Source organism: Curcuma longa, chromosome 11, assembly GCF_044706935.1.
Source record: "Curcuma longa cultivar G26 ecotype Majalengka, Jawa Barat chromosome 11, ITB_CL_G26_1.1, whole genome shotgun sequence".
NCBI classification, from domain to species: domain Eukaryota; kingdom Viridiplantae; phylum Streptophyta; class Magnoliopsida; order Zingiberales; family Zingiberaceae; genus Curcuma; species Curcuma longa.
In genome coordinates this window covers 14,001,317-14,028,561 of record NC_133871.1, presented here as the reverse complement: position 1 = coordinate 14,028,561, position 27,245 = coordinate 14,001,317, and the positions used below count along the sequence as shown (strand labels likewise).

General features: G+C 34.3%; 2 protein-coding genes and 1 long non-coding RNA gene across 4 annotated transcripts; 1 reads left to right on the top strand and 2 right to left on the bottom strand.

Moving 5' to 3' along the window:
* Positions 1-464: 464 nt before the first annotated feature.
* Positions 465-1,529, top strand: LOC141839273 (chlorophyll a-b binding protein 40, chloroplastic-like). The gene has a single exon (XM_074726987.1). The coding sequence runs from the start codon at positions 529-531 to the stop codon at positions 1,330-1,332; it is 804 nt and encodes a 267-aa protein (XP_074583088.1). The 5' UTR covers positions 465-528; the 3' UTR covers positions 1,333-1,529.
* A 2,104-nt stretch (positions 1,530-3,633) lies between these two features.
* On the bottom strand, positions 3,634-4,675 carry LOC141839231 (chlorophyll a-b binding protein 40, chloroplastic-like). The gene has a single exon (XM_074726933.1). The coding sequence runs from the start codon at positions 4,628-4,630 to the stop codon at positions 3,827-3,829; it is 804 nt and encodes a 267-aa protein (XP_074583034.1). The 5' UTR covers positions 4,631-4,675; the 3' UTR covers positions 3,634-3,826.
* Positions 4,676-8,329: 3,654 nt separating this feature from the next.
* On the bottom strand, positions 8,330-10,768 carry LOC141842104 (uncharacterized). Of its 2 annotated transcripts, XR_012602853.1 has the most exons (7): positions 10,313-10,768; positions 10,146-10,229; positions 9,295-9,674; positions 9,081-9,156; positions 8,900-8,999; positions 8,752-8,821; positions 8,330-8,522 (listed from the first exon to the last, which is right to left on the bottom strand). It is a non-coding gene; the product is annotated as an uncharacterized LOC141842104 (long non-coding RNA). The 2 variants fall into 2 exon arrangements; XR_012602852.1 differs by having other exon boundaries at positions 9,081-9,674.
* Positions 10,769-27,245: the final 16,477 nt, after the last annotated feature.

Sequence of the window (27,245 nt, the reverse complement as noted above, 5' to 3'; positions counted from 1 at the left end):
TTATTTATTCTTTTACATCTCTAATTTCTTTCCAAATTCTACTTAAAATCACATCGAGATAAAATCGACACCTTTTGACTGACTACATGCTAAGTTGCTAACTTTGAACAATACGCTATATATCTTATAAAGATATGGAGGCCTCTACCATCCAAAAACCACCGTATCAGTCATCAGGGTATATAGCTTAAGAAAGATATGAAGATGTTAGAAATCATCTTCGTCAGAGACTCAGAAACCCTGAGAATTTGTGGAATCCAATCGACAAAAGACATGTAAGATAGCAAAGTACCTACAAATCTATCTCTGTGGCTCAGATTCCTGGATCACCATACTACGTACCACGTATGCTCCAAAGATCTCACCCCGTAGAAGCACCAGCCAATGAGGGAAGAGATACAGATTCCACAAGATAAGCAGAAATCAGATGGCCTTGGGCTTTAAAACGACGCCCCAATTCCTATTCCAACTCCAAACGCAGCAGAATTAGCCTTTGATCCAGCACCTCTCCTCCATCAATCTGCTCAAATGGCTTCCACCATGGCGCTCTCCTCCCCGTCCTTCGTCGGCAAGCCCGTCAAGCTCGCCCCCTCACTCTCCGACGGCCTTGGCGGCGGCGGCAGGTTCACCATGCGGAAGACCGGCGGTAGACCCAAACCAGCGGTGTCGGGGAGCCCCTGGTACGGTCCCGACCGCGTCAAGTATCTCGGCCCCTTCTCCGGCGAGCCCCCGTCCTACCTCACCGGCGAATTCCCCGGCGACTACGGGTGGGACACCGCCGGCCTCTCCGCTGATCCCGAAACGTTCGCCAAGAACCGGGAGCTGGAGGTGATCCACTGCCGGTGGGCCATGCTGGGCGCGCTGGGCTGCGTCTTTCCGGAGCTCCTCTCCCGCAACGGCGTCAAATTCGGCGAGGCGGTTTGGTTCAAAGCCGGGTCGCAGATTTTCTCCGAGGGCGGACTCGATTACCTCGGCAACCCGAGTTTGATCCATGCTCAGAGCATCCTGGCCATATGGGCGTCCCAAGTGGTGTTGATGGGCGCCGTGGAGGGGTACCGTATTGCAGGTGGCCCGCTGGGAGAGGTGGTCGATCCGCTGTACCCCGGAGGGAGCTTCGACCCACTGGGCCTCGCCGACGATCCCGAGGCTTTCGCGGAGCTGAAGGTGAAGGAGATCAAGAATGGACGGTTGGCCATGTTTTCCATGTTCGGCTTCTTCGTGCAAGCCATCGTCACCGGCAAGGGGCCGCTGGAGAACCTGGCCGACCACTTGGCCGACCCGGTGAACAACAACGCATGGGCCTACGCCACCAACTTTGTTCCCGGCAAATGAAAACGCCGTGTTGCGTTGAGATTGTAAACTGAGATGAGATGTACATTAATTAATGTGCCAATTGGAATGGGAATGGGAATGGGAATGGGAATGTGTGAGCGAATTAATGGAAGTTTGTAAGTGAGACTCTGTCTTTGCTCCTCCTCATGTTTGACGATAAATCAAAACCTGCCATCTTGAAACTCGTATAGTTTTCAGGTTTATTGCAAAAACATACAAAAGGTAAAGTTAAACATCAGAGTGCACCTCCTGAAAGAAAGAGCTTTAATTTATCACAAACAATCTTGACTAGCTAGCTAGATAATAAACAAAGAAAAAGAATTGTTCCCGGCAAATGAGAACGCCATGTTAAGATTGTAAATTAATGTACCAATTGGAATATGCTAGTTACTCATTGTTTTGTTATGCTCCTTGTTTGTTGAATAGATTGGGTGAAGAGTTTAATGGTATCTTTGCTAGTAAGTCATTTAAATGCAGTATACAAAATTTAAGACATCTGAAATAAACTCATGGAAAAGATATGTTCTTTGTAAAAATTGAGGATAAAAGAGTGTGCGCATATATTGATGCATATTGGGTAAGATCAATTGATGATTAGGAAGTCAACTTCTGAGGATAGCATGATGGTATGGGAGAATTTAGGGAGATGGTGTAGCAAAAAATATTTTATAATTGCAAGAAATAGTGTTGAAGCATAATACAGAGCCATGACTTATGAAATTTGTAAACTCATGGATTAAAAGAGTGATGAAAAACTTAAATTCGAATATATATACTATAGTACTCCATTATGATAATAAATAAGCTATTAGTATAGCTCATAATTCAGTTCATCATGATCAAACAAAACATGTAAACGTTGGTCGTCATTTCATTAGAGAAAAGATAGATGAAGATATTATCAGTATTGAATATATTCTTGCTTATCTTCTTACAAAAGAATCATCTAAATAAGCTCGTAAATTTCTTAAAAACAAGTTTGATCTCATTAATATCTACAACTAATTTTGAGAGGGAAGAAAATAATCAAATCTTTTCTGAATCAATCAATCAAATCATGAGAATCAAATCAATATCTACAACTAAGTTTGAGGAAGAGGGAAGAAAATAATCAAATCTTTCCAATCAATCAAATCATGGGTGAAAAAAAATATAATTAATTAAATTCATCTGATGGAGAATAATTTATTTTTAATAGAATAATTTTTTTATTTTTTTTATTTTATTAATTTTCATTATATAAAAAAATATATTTGATTCGTAAATAAAATCATGTGAGAATTTTTTATATAATGAAAATTAATAATAAAAAAAAATAAACGTGAGTATTTGGTTGAATTCTAATTTGATCATAAAATAAAAGAAATTAACTACTAATAATTATTTCTGTAAAAATCATAACATAAAAATTAGTATATAATAAAAAGCCATTACAGAAAATCTGAGATACATATTTATATATATTATATATACAAATCTAAAAATCATTTATCTTTTTTTTAGTTATCCTCTTCGTCTTTCTTGTGTGTCAATGAAGTCTTCATTGTAATGCTGCTCCTCATCAACCTCTTAATCATCATGCATGCGGCCTTTTGTCAGTCTGTGTGTCTATCGAGTATCACAATTAAAGCATTTGATATCCTCTCATTTCATTAGTGGGATCGTGAAGGAGCATTATAATTACTCACTCAACGGTTGAACATAAACAATTATATTGATCCAAGGACAGCAGTAGATATTGAGGAGTGTATGCATATTGATTGATACTAAGACAAAAACAAATCCGTGGAAAATCACCCCGTCCTGAGTGAGATACTGGCGTACTGCTAGCTGCTGCTCCTTAGTAAAGTATGCACCTAAATTTGGATTTATTAATGTCGTATATATAGCTAGCTAGCTATATATAAATTTTTATACCAAGCTAGCTAGCATTCGTTCTCAATCATGAAGAGCTAATTGTGCACAGCGAGTGGAAGGGGAAAAAAAAAATGAAATTTGGACATGTGTTTCGTATTGGTAAAGTATTGTATGTGTTTGCTTGGCACATCTCATTAATCCAGAAACTGAGTGTAGACTGGAACGTACGGCTTATTGTAAATTCACAATTAAGGCCTTACTTATTGTATGTATAATATTAATTCAGTAGTCTTAATGATTCCTGTTCGTGGTTGGTGTCGAATTATATATTGCACTTGCTAAACTATACATGATTGTTCTAGCTGTTCACATTGCCATCTGCATATTCCTTGCGTGAGCGAGAACGAAAGAGTAAATTAAACCTGAAAACTATAACAGCCGATCTGTAACAACACGAGTTTGAAGATTACAGGTTTTGATTTCTCGTCAAACATGAGGAGCTAGGAGCAATTGCAAAGACAGAGTCTCACTTACAAACTTCCATTAATTCGCTCACACTTTCCATTCCCATTCCAATTGGCACATTAATTAATGTACATCTCATCTCAGTTTACAATCTCAACGCAACACGGCGTTTTCATTTGCCGGGAACAAAGTTGGTGGCGTAGGCCCATGCGTTGTTGTTCACCGGGTCGGCCAAGTGGTCGGCCAGGTTCTCCAGCGGCCCCTTGCCGGTGACGATGGCTTGCACGAAGAAGCCGAACATGGAAAACATGGCCAACCGTCCGTTTTTGATCTCCTTCACCTTCAGCTCCGCAAAGGCCTCGGGATCGTCGGCGAGACCCAGTGGGTCGAAGCTCCCTCCGGGGTAGAGCGGGTCGACCACCTCTCCCAGCGGGCCACCTGCAATACGGTACCCCTCCACGGCGCCCATCAACACCACTTGGGACGCCCATATGGCCAGGATGCTCTGAGCGTGGATCAGGCTCGGGTTGCCGAGGTAATCGAGTCCGCCCTCGGAGAAAATCTGCGACCCGGCTTTGAACCAGACCGCCTCGCCGAATTTGACGCCGTTGCGGGAGAGGAGCTCCGGAAAGACGCAGCCCAGCGCGCCCAGCATGGCCCACCGGCAGTGGATCACCTCCAGCTCCCGGTTCTTAGCGAATGTCTCGGGATCAGCGGAGAGGCCGGCGGTGTCCCACCCATAGTCGCCGGGGAATTCGCCGGTGAGGTAGGACGGGGGCTCGCCGGAGAAGGGGCCGAGATACTTGACGCGGTCGGGACCGTACCAGGGGCTCCCCGACACCGCTGGTTTGGGTCTGCCACCGGTCTTCCGCATGGTGAACCTGCCGCCGCCGCCAAGGCCGTCGGAGAGTGAGGGGGCGAGCTTGACGGGCTTGCCGACGAAGGAGGGGGAGGAGAGCGCCATGGTGGAAGCCATTTGAGCAGATTGATGGAGGAGAGGTGCTGGATCAAAGGCTAATTCTGCTGCGTTTGGAGTTGGAATAGGAATTGGGGCGTCGTTTTAAAGCCCGAGGCCATCTGATTTCTGCTTATCTTGTGGAATCTGTATCTCTTCCCTCATTGGCTGGTGCTTTGACGGGGTGAGATCTTAATTGGAGCATACGTGGTAGTATGGTGATCCAGGAATCTGAGCCATAGAGATTTGTAGGTACTTTTCTATCTTACATGTCTTTTGTTGATTGGATTCCCCAAATTCTCAGGGTTTCTGACGAAGATGATTTCTAGCATCAAGATATCTTTCTTAAGCTCGAATAGACTACCCTGAAGACTGATACGGTGTGGTTTTTGGATGATCGAGGCCTCTATATCTTTATAAGATAGCGTATTTTCAAAGTTAGCACGTAGTCAGTCAAAAGGTGTTGTTCTTATTTCGATGTGATCTCTCCAATATATGTTTAAGTAGAAATTGAAAAGAAACTAGAGATGTAAAAGAATAAATGAGAATATTGATGAGAAATATCCTCCGCTTTTATTACTTATGTCATTAATTTTATATCCGCCATCGAGTAAGGATCCTTGTTATATGGCTTTACAATTTTATATCCGTCATCATTATTATTCATTCATTTGGTAACAGCCTCATGATCACCTCTTTGTGTAACTGCTAATGTTCGTCATCATTAATCATTGCTCTCATTCCTAAATGGATTTAATTTCCCTTCCGGTTAAACATTCACCTCTCTCATTTGCGATTCCTTGAGCCCAAATCGAGCACCACTTGGTTCGAAGCCCAATTCCCAAACACTGAATTCCAACGTCGAGCACCACCCTCTTTTGAGTGTGATTTCCTTACCTAAGTATCAAACATCTTATGTCTCTCAAGCCTTAGTACATCCAAGGCTGAGTACCGATTGAGCTCAGTAATTTCCTTCACTCCTTTCCTAGCTTCTAGGCCCAACCTTGTCGGCTCATGATTGAGCTCAGTAATTAACTATTAATATATAATTATTTCTGCCAAATTCATAATATAAAAGTAAATTTGTATGTATAATTAATTTATATTATATACATGGAGTCCGAGATATATATATATATATATACTTGCTATATATATATATATATATATATATATATATATATATATATATATATATATATATATATAGATTTGTTCTCCTGGGCGTCGCTCCCTGGGCGACTCGTGGGCGACGCCGACGTGGAGATGCGGACGTGGCTGGGAATTTCTTCCGTTCGCGTGCGTCTGTGCCAACGAAATAAAATCCCGCCTTCTACCAAATTTGCGCGGCCGAATCATAGATCAGCTTCCCTCCCGTCGTCTGCTCCACGCCCACGCCGATTCGAATCCCAAAATCGTCGTCATCCGCTCCACGCCGCCGGCAATCGTCGCGCACACGGAGCAGAAGAACATCCACCCCTGCTCGCCGCCGCAAACCCTAACCCTCTTCCGCCTTTCTTCGCCGCCGCAAACCCTAACCCTCTTCCGCCTTTCTTCGCCGCCGCAAACCCTAACCTCCTCCGCCTCTCCTCGATTCCTCTCCTCCGCCTCTCTTCGCCGCCGCAAACCGAGCCACCGCAACCTCGCGCGCGTCTAGTCTCTTCTCCCCTCACCACCGCAGCCTCGCTGGGTGCTTCCCACGGCGCCTTTGGTCTCTTCTCCCTGCTCGCCTCAAGACCCTGATCTCTTCTCACGGACAGGTGAAGACACTGCTCGCCTCAAGACCCTGCACTGCTCGCCGCCGCGCAGGGCCCTTGTAAGTTATCCACCAAGTATAACTTAAAATGATACATTCACAGAATATCAGCTAGATTAAGCTCCAATGTCATGTATTAGTAAATTTATGTAATGTTTTGGAACTTTAATGTTTACTACCTCCCTGCACTAAAAAAAAGTTAAAAAAGAGGAGTAAAATGCTGTTCACTTGTGAGGGCTCGGCTTCCTCTATGTATATTTGCTTGAAATTTATTTAGTCTAATGTTGCTCAGTGGAGTTATTTAGTTGAATTTTATTTTATTTTTACAGTTGGAAGCATGTGCTCATCCTTTTTTTGATGAACTAAGAGAACCAAATGCAAGGCTGCCAAATGATCGTCCTCTGCCTCCTCTTTTTGACTTCAAGCAGGAGGTAAGCTTAACATCTTCTGAAGCTGTGTGGACCTAGGATGAATGCTTTGCTGGAAAGCTCCTCACTGATTAAGATAATTTTTGTTCATTAGCAACTCTGATCGAGCAATTTACCTCTTACCTTATTTGCTTATACTTGGAAAAAGTACCATATCAGTTTGTCTTATTTGAAAGAGAAAACATCGAATTGCGACTTTCAGATATTTTCTGTAGGTTACATGAATTTTCTACTGCCATAAACTCTATGCAAGTATCTGCATATTAATATCCAAGACTTTACATACTCATGCGGTCCTTGATATAGTTTCAAATCCTTCCACAAAAAGGAAGATTGTCTGTTAGTTGAAAATTTACTATGTTTTTATGGATTTGAGCTACTGCCAAATACCAAAAGGTAGAAATGAGACAGGAAATTTTGCCATCTTGTTAGCCAATGATCGCGCTTCCGGCATACTCTTAACAACAGGATTCTCTTGATAAGATAGAAGGATTTTGTCTCTGCCATGTTTTTTGCAGTTAGCAAGTGCATCCCCAGAGCTCATCCACAAATTGATTCCAGAACATATGAGGCGGTAACCTGGTTTCAGTTTCTAGCGGCTGCCTGGGAGATATTAAAATTATCTCCGTTGTTGTATATTCTTATCGAAAGCAAGTAATCGATGATGCAGTATTCGTACTATGGTAAAGTCTAGTAAGAACACTCAGTGTAAGCTGCAAAACTGGAGCTGCTGCTGGGTTCTTATCCCTGCTTTTCATTCTTTTGTATTAATAGAATGAATATAATGATGTAGCTTATGCTGGCTTGTAAATTATCTCTGCCTTGTAGATTATCCAATGGAAGCTTAAACCCTGTTTATTTGATAATGTCAAGTGTTCATGTTTCTTACTGTTTTTGTTTTAATTCTTTTTGGTATCGTATGAAATGTATAAACGCAAGTTTGAGAGTTTCTGTAATGGCGTGCTGATGGAAAAATAATATTTGTTTTACCATGTGGTGTTGGGCATTTTATGATAAGTTATTTTTTTTTAAATTTAATGGCGTGCTCCTGCTGCGAGATGTTGTCGGCGTTGGATGTAGCTCTTCGTCGGGGGCTCCAACCTAAAGCACAACTAACTGCGTAGCTCTCTTCTAGATTGCCAATAGCGCCACCTAGAGCAGCCTAAACCCCAAAAACAGAAAAGGCATGCTAATCATATCGATAAAAAGAAAATCATGATAAATTTACGCCATTGTATAATTTACGTCATTGTAATCTGAAGGAACTAAATTTACGGCTCTTTTCCATATCTATGTTCAATATAAATCTGAAGGAACTAAGTTTACGCCATTGTAACCAGTCACCCACCAAGATCAGAAGGGGAATGTTAGAATATAAGGTACTCAATTGAGCTCATTGATAACATAACAGCTTAAAATTTTAGAAATGGCAACATATCAAATCATGATAGCTTCATCTTTTTCAAAGAAATCCATGATTGTTTATATAGGTTTCTTGATTTCTTATTCATCATCAGCTATATTACATAACAATTGAGTAAAAGAAGGATGACATAAATTGCCCTCTTCAGAACAATTCTGGCCTTTGCAACGGAAGCATCACCAAATCTTTCAATGTGTCCTTCACATTCACTAAAGCTCCAATATCATCAAATGTTACTCCAATATCATTTGGAGGAATGACATCAGCAAGAAGTCGCTTTTCAAATTCATTTTCCATAACCACATCCTGAAATAGAAGAGGGAACTCAGGAAAGACAACTCAAAATATTGGCCATCATATGGGAGAAAGACTTGAGCATTAAATGTCATCAAAAATAGCACCTCATCAGATATTTCATCAGTGTAGATTAACATAGTAAAGGAATAAAGCCATTTAGCTTGATAAATTGCATCAGCGAGAAGAGGCATGCAAATGATATATTTGAAAAAGCATAAAAAAGAGCTAGTCATCTCACCTTAAGTGACTTCTTTGTACCGTTGGAATCACTTTGAAGGTTTTGCAACACAGACATACCATATTGGATGCTGAAGGTTCATAATACTAATAACAGTCAGGCAAATAATTCTTGGAATCTAATGAAATGTGAAAACAATAAAGACAACCTTTCACTTGAAAGAACCAGCTTAGTTTTCTTTGGAGATACTTTAAACGTGTTGTTATTCAGGTGGTGGCTAAGGGCAAAACCAATTATTCTATCAACACCTGAAAAAGATATCAGATTGAATATAATCTGAAGCAACTAAAAACTGGTGAAAGAACTTTGAATATAAAAAAGACACTCACTTTCACTTGAAAGTGTTTGATCCTTTATGCAGATCTGGTCAAGCTCATTGCACTCAAATCCAATGCGATTCAAAAACTATAAATTTGTAGAAAATGTCAAAGTAGAAGGTGCAACAAATGATACAACTAGCATAGAGTCAACAACAAATGATTGTCATTCACTACTAGCAAAGATGAATGCCATTAGCAATCTCCAGTAACTAAAAAAGAATACCTGGGTGAGGTGTCATATTTTCTGCAAGGTAACTGACTTACTACCAGAAAAATCAAGATATTTAATCTCTCATAAGCCGTCTTGAAAGCTGTAGCAGACTAGCCAGAATGTATCCAACTCTGATACTTTTCACAGTGCAAGATTCATTACAAACAAAACAGAACTAGAGAATGCAACACGATTGAGTTTTATGGTGATCATTCAAACACAGGTTCAATGCATCAGTCATTCAACAAAACAAGATGCTAATCAAACTAATAATGTTAAACAACCAAGTCGAGTATCTGATGTAATATTAGCGAAGAAAATATAACAAGTAACTTGATACAACCATCAGTCATGATCAGTCCTCCATACAATTTCGCGCTTGGAAAGAAAATCTGCGAAAAATTAACGGAAAGCTTCATGTCTCTAGAGTAACATCAAGGATGCTTATTTGCTGAAAGAAAATCTGTAAAATTTCTCCCATGATTTCTCAAATTCATACTGGAATATACTTTCTAGAAGGTTTTGTTTACCCCACATTAGCACTGAGTTAACAAATCAGTAAGTATTTGAAATTTCGCGATGATGGTTCTTATAAAAAAAAAATTAATTTGCAACCTACCTAACAAAATATATTTCTCAGAAGTCGGAAGTGCATATAGATGAAGGCTAAAGAATAATGCAGGACCCTAGTGACAAGAATGACCCATAGGTATAACCAACCTAATTGTAAAAATAAAAAAATATTTTCATACGGTTAGAAAAGTGAAATATTTCATAATTAACTTGAGATGCTAGTATCATGTGCACAAATTACAGGCCTAAAGACAGTTAATGAAGAATAAGAAGATGCAAAGGTTGCATACAATGAGAGGACTGGCAATAAGGGGAGTGTTTTCTGCAACAATGCTTTTCTGGACTTCAGGATCCCTGCCGACTGTATGGATGACCTGACAAATTTAAAAGGAAATGTCGAACAAATGCTAATTCATCTCGAAATACATATCAGTAATATATATATTTATCACCATACTGTAGCTAAGGTGATTTGAGCACTAGGTGCGCGGCGGCGAGCAGTGCAGGCGGCGCGGTAGAGGAGAAGAGAGCAGGGGCCCTGCGCGGCGGCGAGCAGTGCAGGGTCTTGAGGCGAGCAGTGTCTTCACCTATCCGCGAGAAGAGATCAGGGTCTTGAAGCGAGCAGGGAGAAAGACCAAAGGCGCCGCGGGAAGCACCCCAGCGAGTCTGCGGTGGTGAGGGGAGAAGAGACTAGACACGCGCGAGGTTGCAGTGCCGGGGATGCGGTGGCTCGGTTTGCGGCGGCGAAGAGAGGCGGAGGAAGAAGAAGGTAGGGTTTGCGGCGGCGAAGAGAGGCGGACGAGAGGAATCGAGGAGAGGCGGAGGAGGGTTAGGGTTTGCGGCGGCGAAGAGAGGCGGAGGAGAGGAATCGAGGAGCACCTTTGATCGGCAAGAGAGGAATCGCGGAGGTGGGTTAGGGTTTAGCGAGGAATCGAGTTTGTTTTTCTTCGCCACCACGCGCGCAGGATGTGACGTGGCTTCCACGTCAGCTGTCCTGGTCCTCATAAGTGAATATCAGCCATTACTTAGCTTTACTATTAGGATTTAAAAAATATCCAAATTAACGTGGATTGAGATTCGGAGGATCATTTCCCTCAAGTATTATACAAATCCGTAGGTATTTGGGGAGATCAATAACGATAGGAACGAGGATGATGATGCTAATGTCAGATGGGAACCACTCAATTTATTTAAATATTATTATATCGTTTATTATACTTCAATTTTTTCCTCTCTTTTATTTATTTGCAAGAGAACGGCGCATATCTGCGTACGGTCCTGGGCGGAAAAGACGGCGAAGCTCCTGTCCGTTCGATGCATACCAGATTATCTCGGTCGTGCATGATTTTTCCTACTTCCCGAACATTTTCTACCTAGAGAGGAGGATAGATCGAAATTAATTTGTAGAGCTCGCAGCTCAGACCGCGCGTACTGGCGTCTGCCCCGGCCGGGCCTAGGCCTGGCCTGGGGCCTAGGGTTGGGCCTGGGTCCTAGGCCTGGGGCCTAGTATTGGGCCTGGGGCGTGGGCCTGCTCCTGGGGCCTAGAACTGGGCCTGGGTCCTAGGCCTGGGACCTAGTATTGGGCCTGGGGCCTAGACCTGTGCCTGGGGCCTGGGGCCTGGACCTGCGGTTGCAGTAGTAGATTAATTTATTTTATTTTTACAAACTTTTATATCATCACCTAGGAGATAGGTCGAAACATGTAGAGTTTCAAACCGTCACCGGCGTCTGCCCACTAGGGCATGCGGGCTGTGCCTGTGTGCGGTTGCACTAGCAGATTAATTTATTTTATGTTTACCCACTATATTAATCCCGATAAACTTTGCCTCATCACTCTTAATTAAAAGAATGTTTAATTTATACGTTATTTTTAATTTCATACAAGTGTGATTGTACTCTTTTATTTCATATTTATAATAAATTTGATTTTTAAATAAACGACATCTGTAATAAATTAATACTGTCAAATGGGTGGCGGAATGTGTTGATTAGTAAAAAATCTATGATATAATAAGGTGAGCCAATTCTAATGGATTGAAAAATCTTTAATTCAATCTGAATTTTAAGTTGACAAACTTAATCAATTTAAACTATAGTATATATTGAAAGATACTTTTTTTATGTATAATTATAAAAATAATTTTTACTTTTTAAAATAGTTATAATTAAAGAAATTTTAAACAAATAAATATATAATTTTTTTATTTTAAAGTTGAAAAAATAACTTATATTCATTATCAACCATGTAATATTCAATTTATATTTGTAAAGAAACAAATTTGTCTCATAACTTTAACAAAACACAATTAATAGTGAAACTATGAAAACTGAAATTTAATAGAGATTTTGTAAGTTAGTTTTTTTAAAAAAGCGAATAAAATTACAGATTAATATTTAAATGTCTAAATTATATCTTAATTTTTAAGAAAATATAATCAAATTTGACAATTAAAAATAAAACCACTAGAATTAGTGGGGCATAAATCCGACATCCGAATAAAAAAGCAATTTAGTAACTTAGTATTTTTTTAAAAAAAGTAAAATCATTACATAGGTTTGTTTCTATTTCTTTGATTCCATTTTTTTACCTTAAATATTTATTTATTGTGGGATAGGATTATCTAAAGTCGTCATTTTAACAGCTCCTTCAGCATGATTTCACACAATTAAAGGGAGTAAATCTTAAGGAATTTTACCTTTGATGCAGCTGCCCTTTGCATAGGGAAAATCAACAACCCAATTACTCAGATATTTCGTGCTCGAAAAATTGACTCCAAAATCTTATGTGACAAGTCTGATTGTTGCTTTCACACAAAGTATCTACTTGGTAAATAAATGAATATGTTGCAATGGAAGATGTATGCTAACAACAAATTCTTAAGATGGATTAGATTTGAAACAGCTAGCATACGCTAAGCCCGATGTTTTAGGAGGCAAGTGATTACTTAAACAATAGATATCACTAAATGGACACTATAAAAAATAACCATAAATAATGATAAATTTAGTGATCAAATTTATATCGATAGTTAATTTTGCAATTGATATTATAATTCGGTTGCTAAATAACGATTGAAATATTTTTGATCGTTATTTAACAACTGTTATCAGTTCGGTCGTAAAATAGGACAAATATTATTTTGGTAGCTAATATAGCGACCGAAATAATATTCCATCGTTAAAGTAGCGATCGAAATATACATTCGATTGTTAAATGTGAATTCAAGGAGGACAGATAAGGAGCAAGGTTTATCAATTGAAAATTTAGTGATTGAACTGTAATTCAATCTAATTTAGCGACTAAACCGGGTTCGGTTGCTACATTTAACTATCGAACTCGATTCAGTCGCTATATTTAATGATTGAACCGTAATTAGGTCACTAATACTACGATCGAACCATAATTCGGTCGCTATATTACGACCGAACCATAATTTGATCATTAAATTTAACAATCGAACCTAGTTCGGTCGCAATATAGCGATCGAATTACGGTTCGATCACTAAAAATATATCCAAATTTGATTCAATCGCTATCTTTAACGATTGAATTGGGTTTTTAGTGATCGGACATTAATGTTCGATTGCTAAGATTATCTAAAATAGCATTGTCGCTCGTGTTTTCTTTCCCTATGGAACTCTAAAAATTTCTAAATCTCCTCGATTTCTATCCAATCTCCTCTTCGACGTGATGTCTCTTCAGCGTTGCAGGGTGACAGTGGTGGTAGAGCTGTCAAGCAAGCTAACCCATGACGAGATAGATCAACCCATTAAAAATCCATCATATGACAGGACGTGGGCGGGCTGACCCACCAATTTGACCGGTTGAAAAATCTCCAACCCAAGCCTAGCTAATTAATAAAATTTGGCAAAATACATTTATATCTTAATTCTAAGACTAAGATTCTGAGCATAGACATAACGCAGAACACAGAGAACTAGCTAACTAGTGATAACATTTTCACATTCAACTACATATTTAGTTTAAATTGAGCCACCAATGCATTAGAATAATAAAAAGTAAAATTTTCACATATTTCATCCAAGAATAAGGTTCATAGGGGAAACTTGTAAAACACCAGACTTTGATACCCAAACATGCATCATAATTAGAGTTATAACCGCTGTTTCATTTTAATCATCATAAATTTCTAAGTTTCTTGACTTCATGACAAAAATTTAGCAATCAAACAAAACCGTAAGTTGACCAAAATTAGTGCTAAAAAGTTGTAGTGATAGATTGACAATGCTAGAGAGGAATATAGTAGAGAAATCAGGAGATCAGGAGAAGCTATTCTCTGTCAGCGATTGAGTTTGAATATTCTTCCTCTGTCAAAATCAGATATGTGATTTTTAAATTAGTGCATATCAGATATGCATGTAATTTAATTTGCTTTGCAAGATGACCTTACCGAGCCAACGAATGGTTTGATCACTAGAAGAAGTCTCTGCAATTTTATTGTCAAAAATAGCAGCCATCACCTTTGAATAAAAGTTGGCATGTCCATATGATTTCTGAAACATGAAATTGGATGTAAACAGGTACTACAAATAATAAATCACTACCAACAAAAAAAAAACAATGGGTGACTTAATAAATTTGAAAAAAATTTATTTTGATTTTATCTTCTTTTTCAAAATTACCTCTAAAGTCTCAAAAATTATCAAATTACTCTGCAATGTTTTTAAACTCTTGGAGTTTCACTCCTTAATTGTATACACTGTTAATGAAATAGTTACATGATAGGGATGAAGTGTATGTGTCACACATATCACTTGTGTTGATGTTTAGGAGGAAAAATGATAAGAGTTTGAAACACTAAAATCTTTTTGACCATCTAAAAATTCTAAGAGACATTTTGAAAAAAGAAATGTAAAATTTGAGGTGCTTTATGATTAAATTTATTCTATAATGATTAGCGGATGAAAAATAAAAGTATATTATTTTGAAAAAATTAGATGCGATCCTTAACTTATCTTGGTTTGTGGAAAATTAAAATTGTTGATTTTGTTGAAATAAGCAAATATTAATGATGTTTGCTATGCTAGTTTGACAACATAATGAACTCAATATATTTAGATATTACCCAAGTGTAAATAAGCTTTATTGTAATTTTTTTCTTTTTAAAGATTATCATTATAATTTTATATGATAACAACTAGAGAGGTAAATTTCTCATCAATTGAGTATTCTGAAACCTAAACCACCATAGGATGATTTATTAATCAGTTGTAGGAGATCAAAAATTTTGTAGAAAGAAAATAATCTTATTCATAAAAAATTTTCTAGAATTCAAGGAGAGCTATAAGTGAAGTTTTTGGATTTTTCTCTAGAGAATTCAAACGAATATTAAAAGGTCTCTTGAAGTGTAATAATTAACTTATTCAACTTTCATTGTACTTTTAATATGCTCAAATTCTATAATTTTTAATTCTCTTACGGTTATAGACTTATGTTGAACCAACCACATTAAATTATTCGATTTTATTTGTATGTTTATATTATTCTATCAAGAGATATCAATATTCTACCACATGAAATTGTGGTGGAGGATATTCTGCATTGTTATGATGATTTCTAACCTAAAATATTTAATGATTTGTTAAAATTATTAATTAAAAATATTATTATACAACTCTTAACATAAAAGATTATAACTCCGTAAACTATGAAACATAAACATTATAATTTTCAAATTTACATACCTCTTTTCCATTACAAACTAAAGCAACATGATTGCGAATAGAGCTAAAAGGTTCATCATGAACTATTGAAGGGTCGAACTTTACTTCTTCAATGGCAACATCTACAATTCAAACAAGATAATAAAATTACAATTTATATCAAAAGATACCTTTGAAGTTCACCTTTAAAGATTAAATAAATTTGAACTTAGAGAGTATACTTTTACATTTTCTATCAAACTCTTGTATGGAATAGTGAATAGAACTCATTATGAGATTAATAGGATATTATTCTTCATTCTTTTTCTCAATTTCCTTACCAAAATTATTTTTAAACTCAGTAACAACTTCGTCGCGTATATAGCGTGCCATAGTTATATAAGTCTTTATTATTTCCTGAAAAGATTAAGAAATATCAATGAACAAACAAAAAATGAAATACAAACATATATAAATTCTACCACATTCAACTTTGTCGCAACCGATTTTGAGTTCGATCGTTAATTTTAGCGATCGATTTTGAATTCGGTCACTAATTTTAGCAACTGAATTTGAATTCAGTTGATAATTAGTGATCGATTTTAAATTCGATTGTTAAATTGAATTACGATGAATTTTTTAACGATTTTTTTTATTGATCGCTAATCGATCGTTAATCGGATTTAACGATCGATTAGCGATCGAAAATTCGGTTGCTAATTATGATTATTTTTGTAGTGTTTTTTTTTGACAATAGATATTGAAGCAGATTTGAAATAGAGTTTGAAAAGCAGATTTTCTATAGTATTATTTTTCTTATTGTAATATAGATTAAATATTTGATGGTTGATAATAAATAGTGAATGTGAAATTGGTCGCTATTTTTAGCGATCAAAATCTATTTCGGTCGTTAATTTTAGCGACCGAAATAGAATTCGATCGTTAAAATTAACGATCGAATTCAAAATCGATCGCTAAAATTAGCGACCGAAATAGAATTTCAGTCGCTATTTGTGAATTTTTTTGAATTTAAATTTGTATATCACAACTACATGAAAAAAAAAATAATTAAATTTAACAATTATGCATTTTATAAGAATTATATTTTTTACTTTTACATTTCAATATTGGGGTTATATATTTAAGGGGAAAAAACCATACTGAGTGAGATACTTCTTAAGAATCCTAGAGACTTTTGATCCAAAATTTTTAATTAATTCATTTGGAGCTAACATTTGAATATTGAGCCATTCCTACAACAAATTAAAAATGATAAATATTCAGTATTGTTGATTAGAGTTAAATGATATAATTTTTTAATTTTTAATAATTATATTTTAAAAATTAAAACAAAATAAACAAATTTTCAAGGGTCGTCAAAGCTCACTTTATCGTTGCAAAAGGATAGGTATTTTTCATCAACAATTCTTTTACAATATTCATCAAAGATTATTACCTCCAAAACACCAAAGATATGATTATATCTAGAAGTAATTATTAAAGTGATATAATTATTACCTTAAAATCATCAAATTTAAGAGGCTTATCATCCATGATAAGCTTTCAAATCTCATGCGTACTACTTGAAAATATTGAACCTAGATAAACACTTTTGTGATTCCCAACAAGTAAACAAAAGACGATAGAATAACAAAATATTCTTAACTTTGCAACCTATCATACAATATAATAAAATTTAACATTGAAGAGAAAATACTTTGTAAGTCTTAAATCTACAATGTCAATCAACTCAATTAGAAAAGCAATAAAATTTTGTTCAAGGGCTACATGTTAGTATTGTCACTATTAAATTTTTTATATAATCTTAAAATATAGAAAAATTAAATTATCCTAAGTTCTTTATTCTTTCTCAATTGTATACATATATATAAATTATACATAATTGACTTTGAATAAAATTCATTCAAGCTTAGTCAATATTTAAATTACAAATATGTTTTTCAAATAACCCTTTTTCCTATTTGAAACTTTCAAGAGACACCATCTCGATCTGAAAAAGTATGAAATATTAATTTTATATTAAATGTTAGCTCTGACGACTAAGAAAAAATATTGATTTTGACTTACATCAACAAAATCAGTTGGTGAACTTGTTTCATTAGTTGGTTTGACTATACTATCCCAAATCTATAATTTAATGAATATATTAATTAAATAGACATATGATATTATAATAGTGAAAAGAGCATGTACCTTTTGAATATCCACTGCCAACATATTCTCAAAAAACTTTAAGGGCACCTGAACATAAATTAAATTTGATATCAACAAAAATTTAAACAGAAGTAATAAAAATAAAATAAATTTGAACTTAAGAGTATACTTTTACATTTTCTATCAAACTCTTGAATGGAATAGTGAATAGGACTTATTATGAGATTAATATGATACATTCTTTTTCTCAATTTCCTTACCAAAATTATTTTTAAACTCAGTAACAACTTCGTCGCATATATAGCATGTCATAGTTATATAAGTCTTTATTATTTCCTGAAAAGATTAAGAAATATCAATGAACAAACAAAAAATGAAATACAAACATATATAAATTCTACCACATTCAACTTCATCGTGACTGATTTTGAATTCGGTCGTTAATTTTAGCGATCGATTTTGAATTCGATCACTAATTTTAGTGACTGAATTTGAATTCAGTCGATAATTAGCGATCGATTTTAAATTCGATCGCTAAATTAAATTACGATAAATTTTTTAACGATTTTTATTGATCGTTAATCGGATTTAACGATCGATTAGGGATTGAAAATGTGATTGCTAATCGCTATTATTTTTGTAGTGTTTATTTTTTGGACAATAGATATTGAAGCAGATTTGAAATAGAGTTTGAAAAGCAAGTTTTCTATGGTATTATTTTTCTTATTGTAATATAGATTAAATATTTGATGGTTGATAATAAAGAGTGAATGCGAAATCGGTCGTTATTTTTAGCGATCGAAATCTATTTCGATCGCTAAGATTTCGATCGCTAATTTTAGCGATCAAAATAGAATTCGATCGTTAAAATTAACGATCGAATTCAAAATCGATCGCTAAAGTTAGAGACCGAAATAGAATTTCAGTCGCTATTTGTGAGTTTTTTAATTTAAATTTGTATATCACAACAACATGAAAAAAATAATAATTAAATTTAACAATTATGCATTTTATAAGAATTATATTTTTTTACTTTTACATTTCAATAGTAGGGTTATATATTTAAGGGGAAAAAACCATAAAAATACTTCTTAAGAATCCTAGAGACTTTTGATCCAAATTTTTTAATTAATTCACTTGGAGCTAACATTTGAATATTGAGTCATTCCTACAACAAATTAAAAATGATAAATATTCAGTATTGTTGATTAGAGTTAAATGATATAATTTTTTAATTTTTAATAATTATATTTTAAAAATCAAAACTAAATAAACAAAATTTCAAGGGTCAAAGCTCACCTTATCATTGCAAAAGGATAAGTATTTTTCATCAACAATTCTTTTACAATATTCATCAAAGATTATTGACTACAAAACACCAAAGATATGATTATATCTAGATCAAGTAATTATTAAAGTGATATAATTATTACCTTAAAATCATCAAATTTAAGAGGCTTATCATCCATGATAAGCTTCCAAATCTTATGCGTACTACTTGAAAATATTGAACTTGAATAAACACTTTTGTGATTCCCAATAAAAATATTAAACTTGGATAAACACTTTTGTGATTCCCAACAAGATAGAATAACAAAATATTCTTAACTTTGCAACCTATCATACATTATAATAAAACTTAACATTGAAGAGAAAATACTTTGTAAGTCTTAAATCTACAATGTCAATCAACTCAGTTAGGAAAGCAATAAAATTTTGTTCAAGGACTACATGTTAGTATTGTCACTATTAAATTTTTTATATAATCTTAAAATCTAGAAGAATTAAATTATCCTAAGTTCTTTATTCTTTCTCAATTGTATACATATATAAATTATACATAAATGACTTTGAATAAAATTCATTCAAGCTTAGTTGATATTTAAATTACAAATCTGTTTTTCAAATAACTTTTTTTCTATTTGAAACTTTCAAGAGACACCATCTCGATCTGAAAAAATATGAAATATTAATTTTATATTAAATGTTAGCTATGACTAAGAAAAAATATCAATTTTGACTTACATCAAAAAAATCAGTTGGCGAACTTATTTCATTAGTTGGTTTGACTATACTATCCCAAATCTGTAATTCAATGAATATATTAATGAAATAGGCATATGATATTATAATAGTGAAAAGAGCATGTTCCTTTTGAATATCCACTGCCAACATATTCTCAAAAAATTTTAAGGGCACCTAAACATAAATTAAATTTGATATCAACAAAAATATAAACAGAAGTAATAAAAATAAAATTATAATTGACATAACTAATTATATTTGTTGCATCTCGTGCGACAAAGATCAATGTTATTTTGATTTTGCGTTGGCTAGACAAATGCAACATTGCCATTATTGAAAAAAATAATGAAAAATCATACTTAAAAAATTAGCATACTACATAATTACACGAAGATAAATTAATAAAAGAATACAAAATATCTAAAATATTGTGGTGAGGAGGAGCATATTTAGCATTTTTTGTTTCAATATCATAGGACCACCTATGTTATAGGGAGATTCTAGTCAAAAGGTTAGTTGTTAGATTTACATTTTGAATTCGAGGATTTTAAAGAGAAATAGTACACCTACATCTACAGACTCACATATTTATCAACACAATATCTGAAATTGCTAAAGCAAAAATGATACTTTGCTTTTCGAATCTATTGCCATCTTGAGAATAAGAATCATGTGAACAAGATTAAAAAATTGGCATTAGCTAAAAAAGAATTAGAAAATTGAAACAAAATGAAAAATAAATGGCTACACTGTCAATCAAGCAAAGATTGAACATACTACATAATTTAAAAAATTTAGGATCTCAATGGTAAACATAAAAGAGGTGCATGAAAATAAATATTTAAAATTTGAAATAACTAAAAGGATAGTCTCCGTCGATCTTAATTTTTTTCTTAGCAACCTAACTTTTTTCTAATTATCCTATATAATTAATTAGTACCAAATAGTATGAATTTAATACTCAGGATTGCAAAAAATTGAAAAGTAATAACTTAATAAGTTATATAAACAATGTACTAACTAGATAGAAACCTCTGCATTTACTTTTCTAATGATACTTTGCAAATTCATGACCACTGCAAAGGTTGCCATGCTGGTGGACTTTGCCAAACAAATGCCTTTGTTAGCCAGCCAGGTAAATAAAAGAGATCCACTTATCATAAAAAGTTAAAACATAGATAAATAAAATTTTAAAATCAATTCGCAAAGTTATCTTCCTCCTAAATCATTCTTAAAATTGACGCCAAACAAATGATTTAAAAGTGTACTCTTCCTTATCTAAGTTAAGAAAGTACAAATCAAGAAAAAAAAAAGAAAATTGATTAAAAGAAAAAAAGGAAAAAAATGGACTAATAGGACAAAATTATAAAAGACACTAATTAAACTTGTGAAAACTTTATACTTACCACTCATTTCTGGACCCAATATAGAGATAAGTAAATATTTAAGTTTACATTTATCTATCTTTGTTGCATTCATAAAGCGTGTGACTCCATAATGATTAAACTCACCATCTCCATCAACAATTTGAAAAGAACTCACACATCCATAGCTATTATAAATGGGAAAAATGTAAGCTCATATTAAAATATGACAAAACCAATTTGTGTTTTAGGATTTTGTAGTGTGCAATAATACTTACAAATGAAGTGTGAAAATAAATCATACTAGCTATAAAAAGAAACAATAATGTTGAAAGAAGATTGACAATAACATGAGTGACATAAAATGCTTCATTAGATTATCACATCCTTAAGGATGAATGAAACAATCGGTGGAGTGAAACAATTAGGTTTATTCATACAAGTTGTTCCTTTGGTTCTTGTTGGAGAGTAGCTGTTAGTTAATCCAATTAGTATAAGAAATCTCCTTGTAGACCAAGAAAATGAAGAATATTTAAAAGGAATCAAAAGTGAAACTGAACATCTAATTGTTTCAATACAGTTAGTTTTGTCATTTTATTTTGTGTATATGAATTTTTGGTTAACTACTTTATTTTTAACTTAGTGATGCAATAATAAAGTATCATAATTAATTAGAAGATTTTTTTTCTTTAATGGTAAATGGGAAATTTATATGACACTAGATCAGTTATCTCAGGATTAGTCGATTCTGTTGCTAACTAATTCGGTAGCTAAATAACGATTGAATTATTTTTTATCATTATTTAGCGACTGATATCAGTTCGGTTGTAAAATAGGATGGAATATTATTTCGGTCGCTTATACCGAAATAATATTCTATCACTAAATTAACGACCGAAATATACATTCAATTGCTAAATGTGGATTCGGGTGGGATAGATCAGGAGTATAGGGTCTATCAGTTCAAAATTTAATGACCAAACTGTAATTCAGTCGTTAAATTTAACGATCGAATCGGGTTTGATCGCTACATTTAACGATCGAACTCAATTCGGTTGCTATATTTAATGACCGAATAGTAATTCGGTTACTCTACTACGACCGAACCATAATTCGGTCACTATACTTACCACTCATTTCTGGACCCAATATGGAGATAACAAAATATTTAAGTCCACATTTATCCGTCTTTGTTGCATTCATAAAGCGTGTGGCTCCAGAATGATTAAACTCACCATCTCCATCAACAATTTGAAAAGAACTCACACATCCATAGCTATTATAAATGGGAAAAATGTAAGCTTATGTTAAAATATGACAAAACCAATTTGTGTTTTAGGATTTTGTAGTGTGCAATAATACTTGCAAATGAAGTGTGAAAATAAATCATACTAGCTATAAAAAGAAATAATAATGTTGAAAGAAGATTGACAATAGCATGAGGGACATAAAATGCTTCATTAGATTATCACATCCTTAAGGATGAATGAAACAATCGGTGGAGTGAACCAATTAGATTCTTCATACGTGTTGTTCCTTTGGTTCTTGTTGGAGAGTAGTTGTTAGTTAATCCAATCAATATAAGAAATCTCCTTGTAGACCAAGAAAATGAAGAATATTTAAAAGGAATCAAAGTGAAATTGAACATCTGGTTGTTTAATACAGTTAGTTTTGTTTTTATTTGTGTACATGAATTTTTGGTTAACTATTTTATTTTTAACTTAGTGATGCAACAATAAAGTATCATAATTAATTAAAAGATTTTTTCTTTGATGGTAAATGAGAAATTTATATGACACTAGATCAGTTATCTCAGAATTAGTCGATTCTGATGCTAACTAATTTGATAGTTAAATAACGATTGAATTATTTTTTATCGTTATTTAGTGACTGATATCAGTTCGGTTGTAAAATAGGATGGAATATTATTTCGGTCGCTTATACCGAAATAATATTCTATCACTAAATTAGCGACCAAAATATACATTCAATTGTTAAATGTAGATTCGGACGGGACGGATCAGAAGTAGGGTCTATTAGTTCAAAATTTAGCGATCAAACTGTAATTCAGTCGCTAAATTTAACGACCGAACCGGGTTCGATCGCTACATTTAACGATCGAACTCGATCCAGTTGCTATATTTAATGACCGAACAGTAATTCAGTCACTATACTACGACCGAACCATAATTCGGTCACTATATTTACCACTCATTTCTGGACTCAATATAGAGAAAACTGAATATTTAAGCCCACATTTATCCATCTTTGTTGCATTCATAAAGCGTGTGACTTCAGAATGATTAAACTCACCATCTCCATCAACAATTTGAAAAGAATTCACACATCCATAGCTATTATAAATGGGAAAAATGTAAGCTCATGTTAAATGAATAAGTGACGTTGCACGGGATAGCGATTATCCTGGGGGCAATATTGAATCCGTTGGTTCGATTACAAACGTTGGAAATAATCTTCTAAAACTTATTATTCAAAAGAATAATAAGAGATAGAGAAATAAACGACATTGTCGAAATTATTATTAAACAAAAAACTTCTTTAAATTATTAAAAATAAAAATTATCAAAATTAATAATAAAAATCTTCAAATCCTCCTGCATCAATCGCTCCAAGTTGAAAAGAACTCGTCCTCGAGTTCATAGAAGTATAATCAACATCCTCCGAACACGGACTCAAATGCTTCATATTAAAAACGTCGGAAGTCTTCAAGTGACTTGGAAGGCACAACCTGTATGTATTGTCATTGATTTTCTATAATATTTCACACGATCCAATCTTTATATCTTCCTGCATCAAGGAGTAGGGTCTATTGGTTGAAAATTTAGCCACCGAACTGTAATTCAGTTGCTAAATTTAGCGACCGAAACGGATTAGGTCGCTAAATTTTACAACTGAACCGTAATTCAATCGCTATATTGCGATCGAACCCATTTCGATTATTAAATTTAGCGATCAAATCTGATTCCGTCGCTAAATTATATTTTATATATTTCAAAATGTTTAATTTAAACGTTGTTTTTAATTTCATGCAAGTGTTATTTTTTCCTATAGTGTACTCTTTTATTTCATATTTATAATAAATTTGATTTTTAAATAAATAGATTAATATTGTTAAATTGGTCTGTGAAGGGACGTGCTTTCTCATCGTAAATATATTATGTGATAAGACGGGCCGATCCACCATCTGATGAATTAAAAAATCTTCAAACTCAATTTAGTCTCAAAACGGACAAACTCAACCAATTTAAACTATAGGATAAATCGAAAGATATTTTTTTATGTATAATTATAAAACACTTTTTACTTTTTAAAATAGGTAAAATTAAAGAAACTTTAAACAAATATATATATATATATAATTTTTTTGATTTTAAAGTTGAAAAAATAACCTATATTCATTATGAACCATATAATATTCAATCTATATTTTTAAAGAAATAAATTTGTCTCATAACTTTAACAAAACACAATTAATAGTGAAACTATGAAAACTGGAATTTAATAGAGATTTTGTAAGTTTTTTTTTCAAAAGCAAATAAAAATTACAGATTAATATTTAAATGTCTAAAGTATATCTTAATTTTAAAGAAAATATAATCAAATTTAACAATTAAGAGTAAAACCAATTGATGTTGTTGAAAATTGAAGAGAGATTTAGTGGGCGGGCAATTAATGTTGGAGCAGTAGGATGCCTCTTCAATTCCCAAAGGATTTAAGATTCGAGTTCCAGCTTGAGTATATTGACAAATATTTTCCCTTAATGAGAAGTTGATTTAAGAATATTGGGCCGGTGAACCACCCACTTAAGAATATTGGGCCGGTGAACCATCCACTGTGAGCACTTTCTAATTTATTCTAATGGTCAATAAAAAAATTTTCATAAGGTCAGATTGATCACTCCTAAAATTAATGGGCGTAAATTTAACATCGGGTGAAAAAAATTTAATTAGTGACTTACTAATTTTTTTAAAAAGTCATTGTAAAATCATTACATAGGCTTGTTTCCATTTCTTAGATTCCATTTTTTTTACCTTAAAATATTTATTTATTGTAGGATTTCGATGATTTCACGTGGCAAAAAGTAAAGTCCTCGTTTTAACAGCTCCTTCAGCACGATCTTTCTAGTAAAAGGTGGAATTCATTTTCTCAGCGGTCTCACACGATTGACTCCACAACCATATGTGAAGAGGTAAATCGAGAAACTACTGTTGGTCATGCATGGTTAGTACGATCTCACACCATTATCTGTGACCCTTTGCACAAGAAAGATCAGAAACCCAATGAGATATTTCATACTTGGAAATCGACTCCAAAATCTTATGTGACAAGTCTAATGTTGCTTTCACACCAAGTATCTACTTGGTGAATAAATGAATATGTTACAACAGTACGGAAAGTGATATGAAATTCAAGCTTTTAACCTTATCTTTAGATAATTAACTCCGGAAGTCAGACCTTTTATTTTTGTTTTTCCACATAAAATAGACAAAGACACTAGCTAACACTGAATCAATTTGTGTTGGCTGGCTAAATTGAGTCCACTACTCAGTTAGCAACTTAGCATCTTGAATCACACTAGAAAAGGGACCACGCTAGATTAGACAAACCCACCTAGCTAGCTAGCTAGCTAGCTAGCTACTGAGAATCTAACCATTAATTGCTAGCTTTGTGATAGTGGGCGGCGGGGAATGATAAGGATTCTCAGAGTCAGCTGGAATCTGTATCTATATATAGAGCCACGTACGTACCTCATTGCACTAATCCAGATTCCTAGGTTGCTTTACAATCATTTGCTCTACTAATGATCAAATAGTAGTAGTTACATATCTCCTTCCTATATGGATCTTAATCTTCCACATGTCTCAAACTATAGCTAGCTAGCTACCAGAATTTTTTTAAGATTTTACACAGATCGATCAAGTAAAGATTTTGTATGTAGGCCTGGCAATTGCCTTCTTCCTATAAGCCATATATATGAGAAGAAACTCTCCTTTTGCTTTTGCTTCAATTGCCTAGCTATCATATATATATATGATAATTGCTTACAGACTTAAGAGTGTGAGTCATAATTATATTAGTGATTTGACATTGATCATCCAATCATAAAGCACGAACATACACACAAAAGCATTGATAACAATTAATTAATATATCCTCACGTACGTTAAGTTTCTCTAATTAGGGGGGTTGAGAATCTTAAATAGTGTTTAATTAATTATATTGCCTTTTTGATGGACCAGCAAGTTGACAAAAGAACCCTCTTAGTTCTTAAGCAATGCTGAAAGAGGCGAATTGGAATCAGTTTGCAGCTGACTGGGATGGGATAGAAAATGGTCCAACTACAAGATTTAGGTCCTCCGTATCCACTTGAAAATTACATCGACGAATCTTGTCACATTGACAATTAACCACGGAAGTTGATATATCGTTCCCTTTTAAATGATTTCCGATGTTGATTTTAACTCTCTCTCTCTCTCTCTCTCTCTCTCTCTCTCTTTTCTTCATCCTGCAGATCCTGCAGATGTGGAAGTTTAGGAGCCCTGCAAAGAGTTCCATGGAAGGATAAGCTCCACGTGGACAATCTCCAATATTGGGAATAAACATGCATGGTTCAATGAGGAGGATATATGATGATGATGAAATGTCGAAATTTAAGAGCAATATGTAAGCTCAGTGCCGTTTGCTAGTTGATGGACAAGGTACATTTTTCTGAGGAGGTTTATATGACAAGTAGCTGACTTATGCACCATACCAATGGATCCATCTTGGCATGCAAAATCTAACTTGAAACTCAGATTAATATAATTACATGAACGATCGATATTCAATTGGCATATGGTGCATTGACATGTTATCCATTTAATTTTTAGTGTGCTAGCTATAATATTACAAGTTTCTAATGATAAGTTTGTTCTATCAAAACTATATATATGATTCTAATTAGCAGACGTACGTACACAAGATATATATATATCTTGTACAAAGACTTGGATTATGCATGGGAAAAAACTAATTAAATATACACAAGAGGGTCGTATATACAGATTCTCCAGCTCCCCAAATTAAAACTATCGTCTGTCAGATTCTATTTCAGAATCTATTATTCTGGAATCTGGCTTGTGTGGACCTCTATGTAGCATG

Excerpts from the sequence above, each read along its gene's own strand:
- LOC141839231 (XM_074726933.1), bottom strand. The coding sequence starts at position 4,630 with ATGGCTTCCACCATGGCGCTCTCCTCCCCCTCCTTCGTCGGCAAGCCC.
- LOC141839273 (XM_074726987.1), top strand. The coding sequence starts at position 529 with ATGGCTTCCACCATGGCGCTCTCCTCCCCGTCCTTCGTCGGCAAGCCC.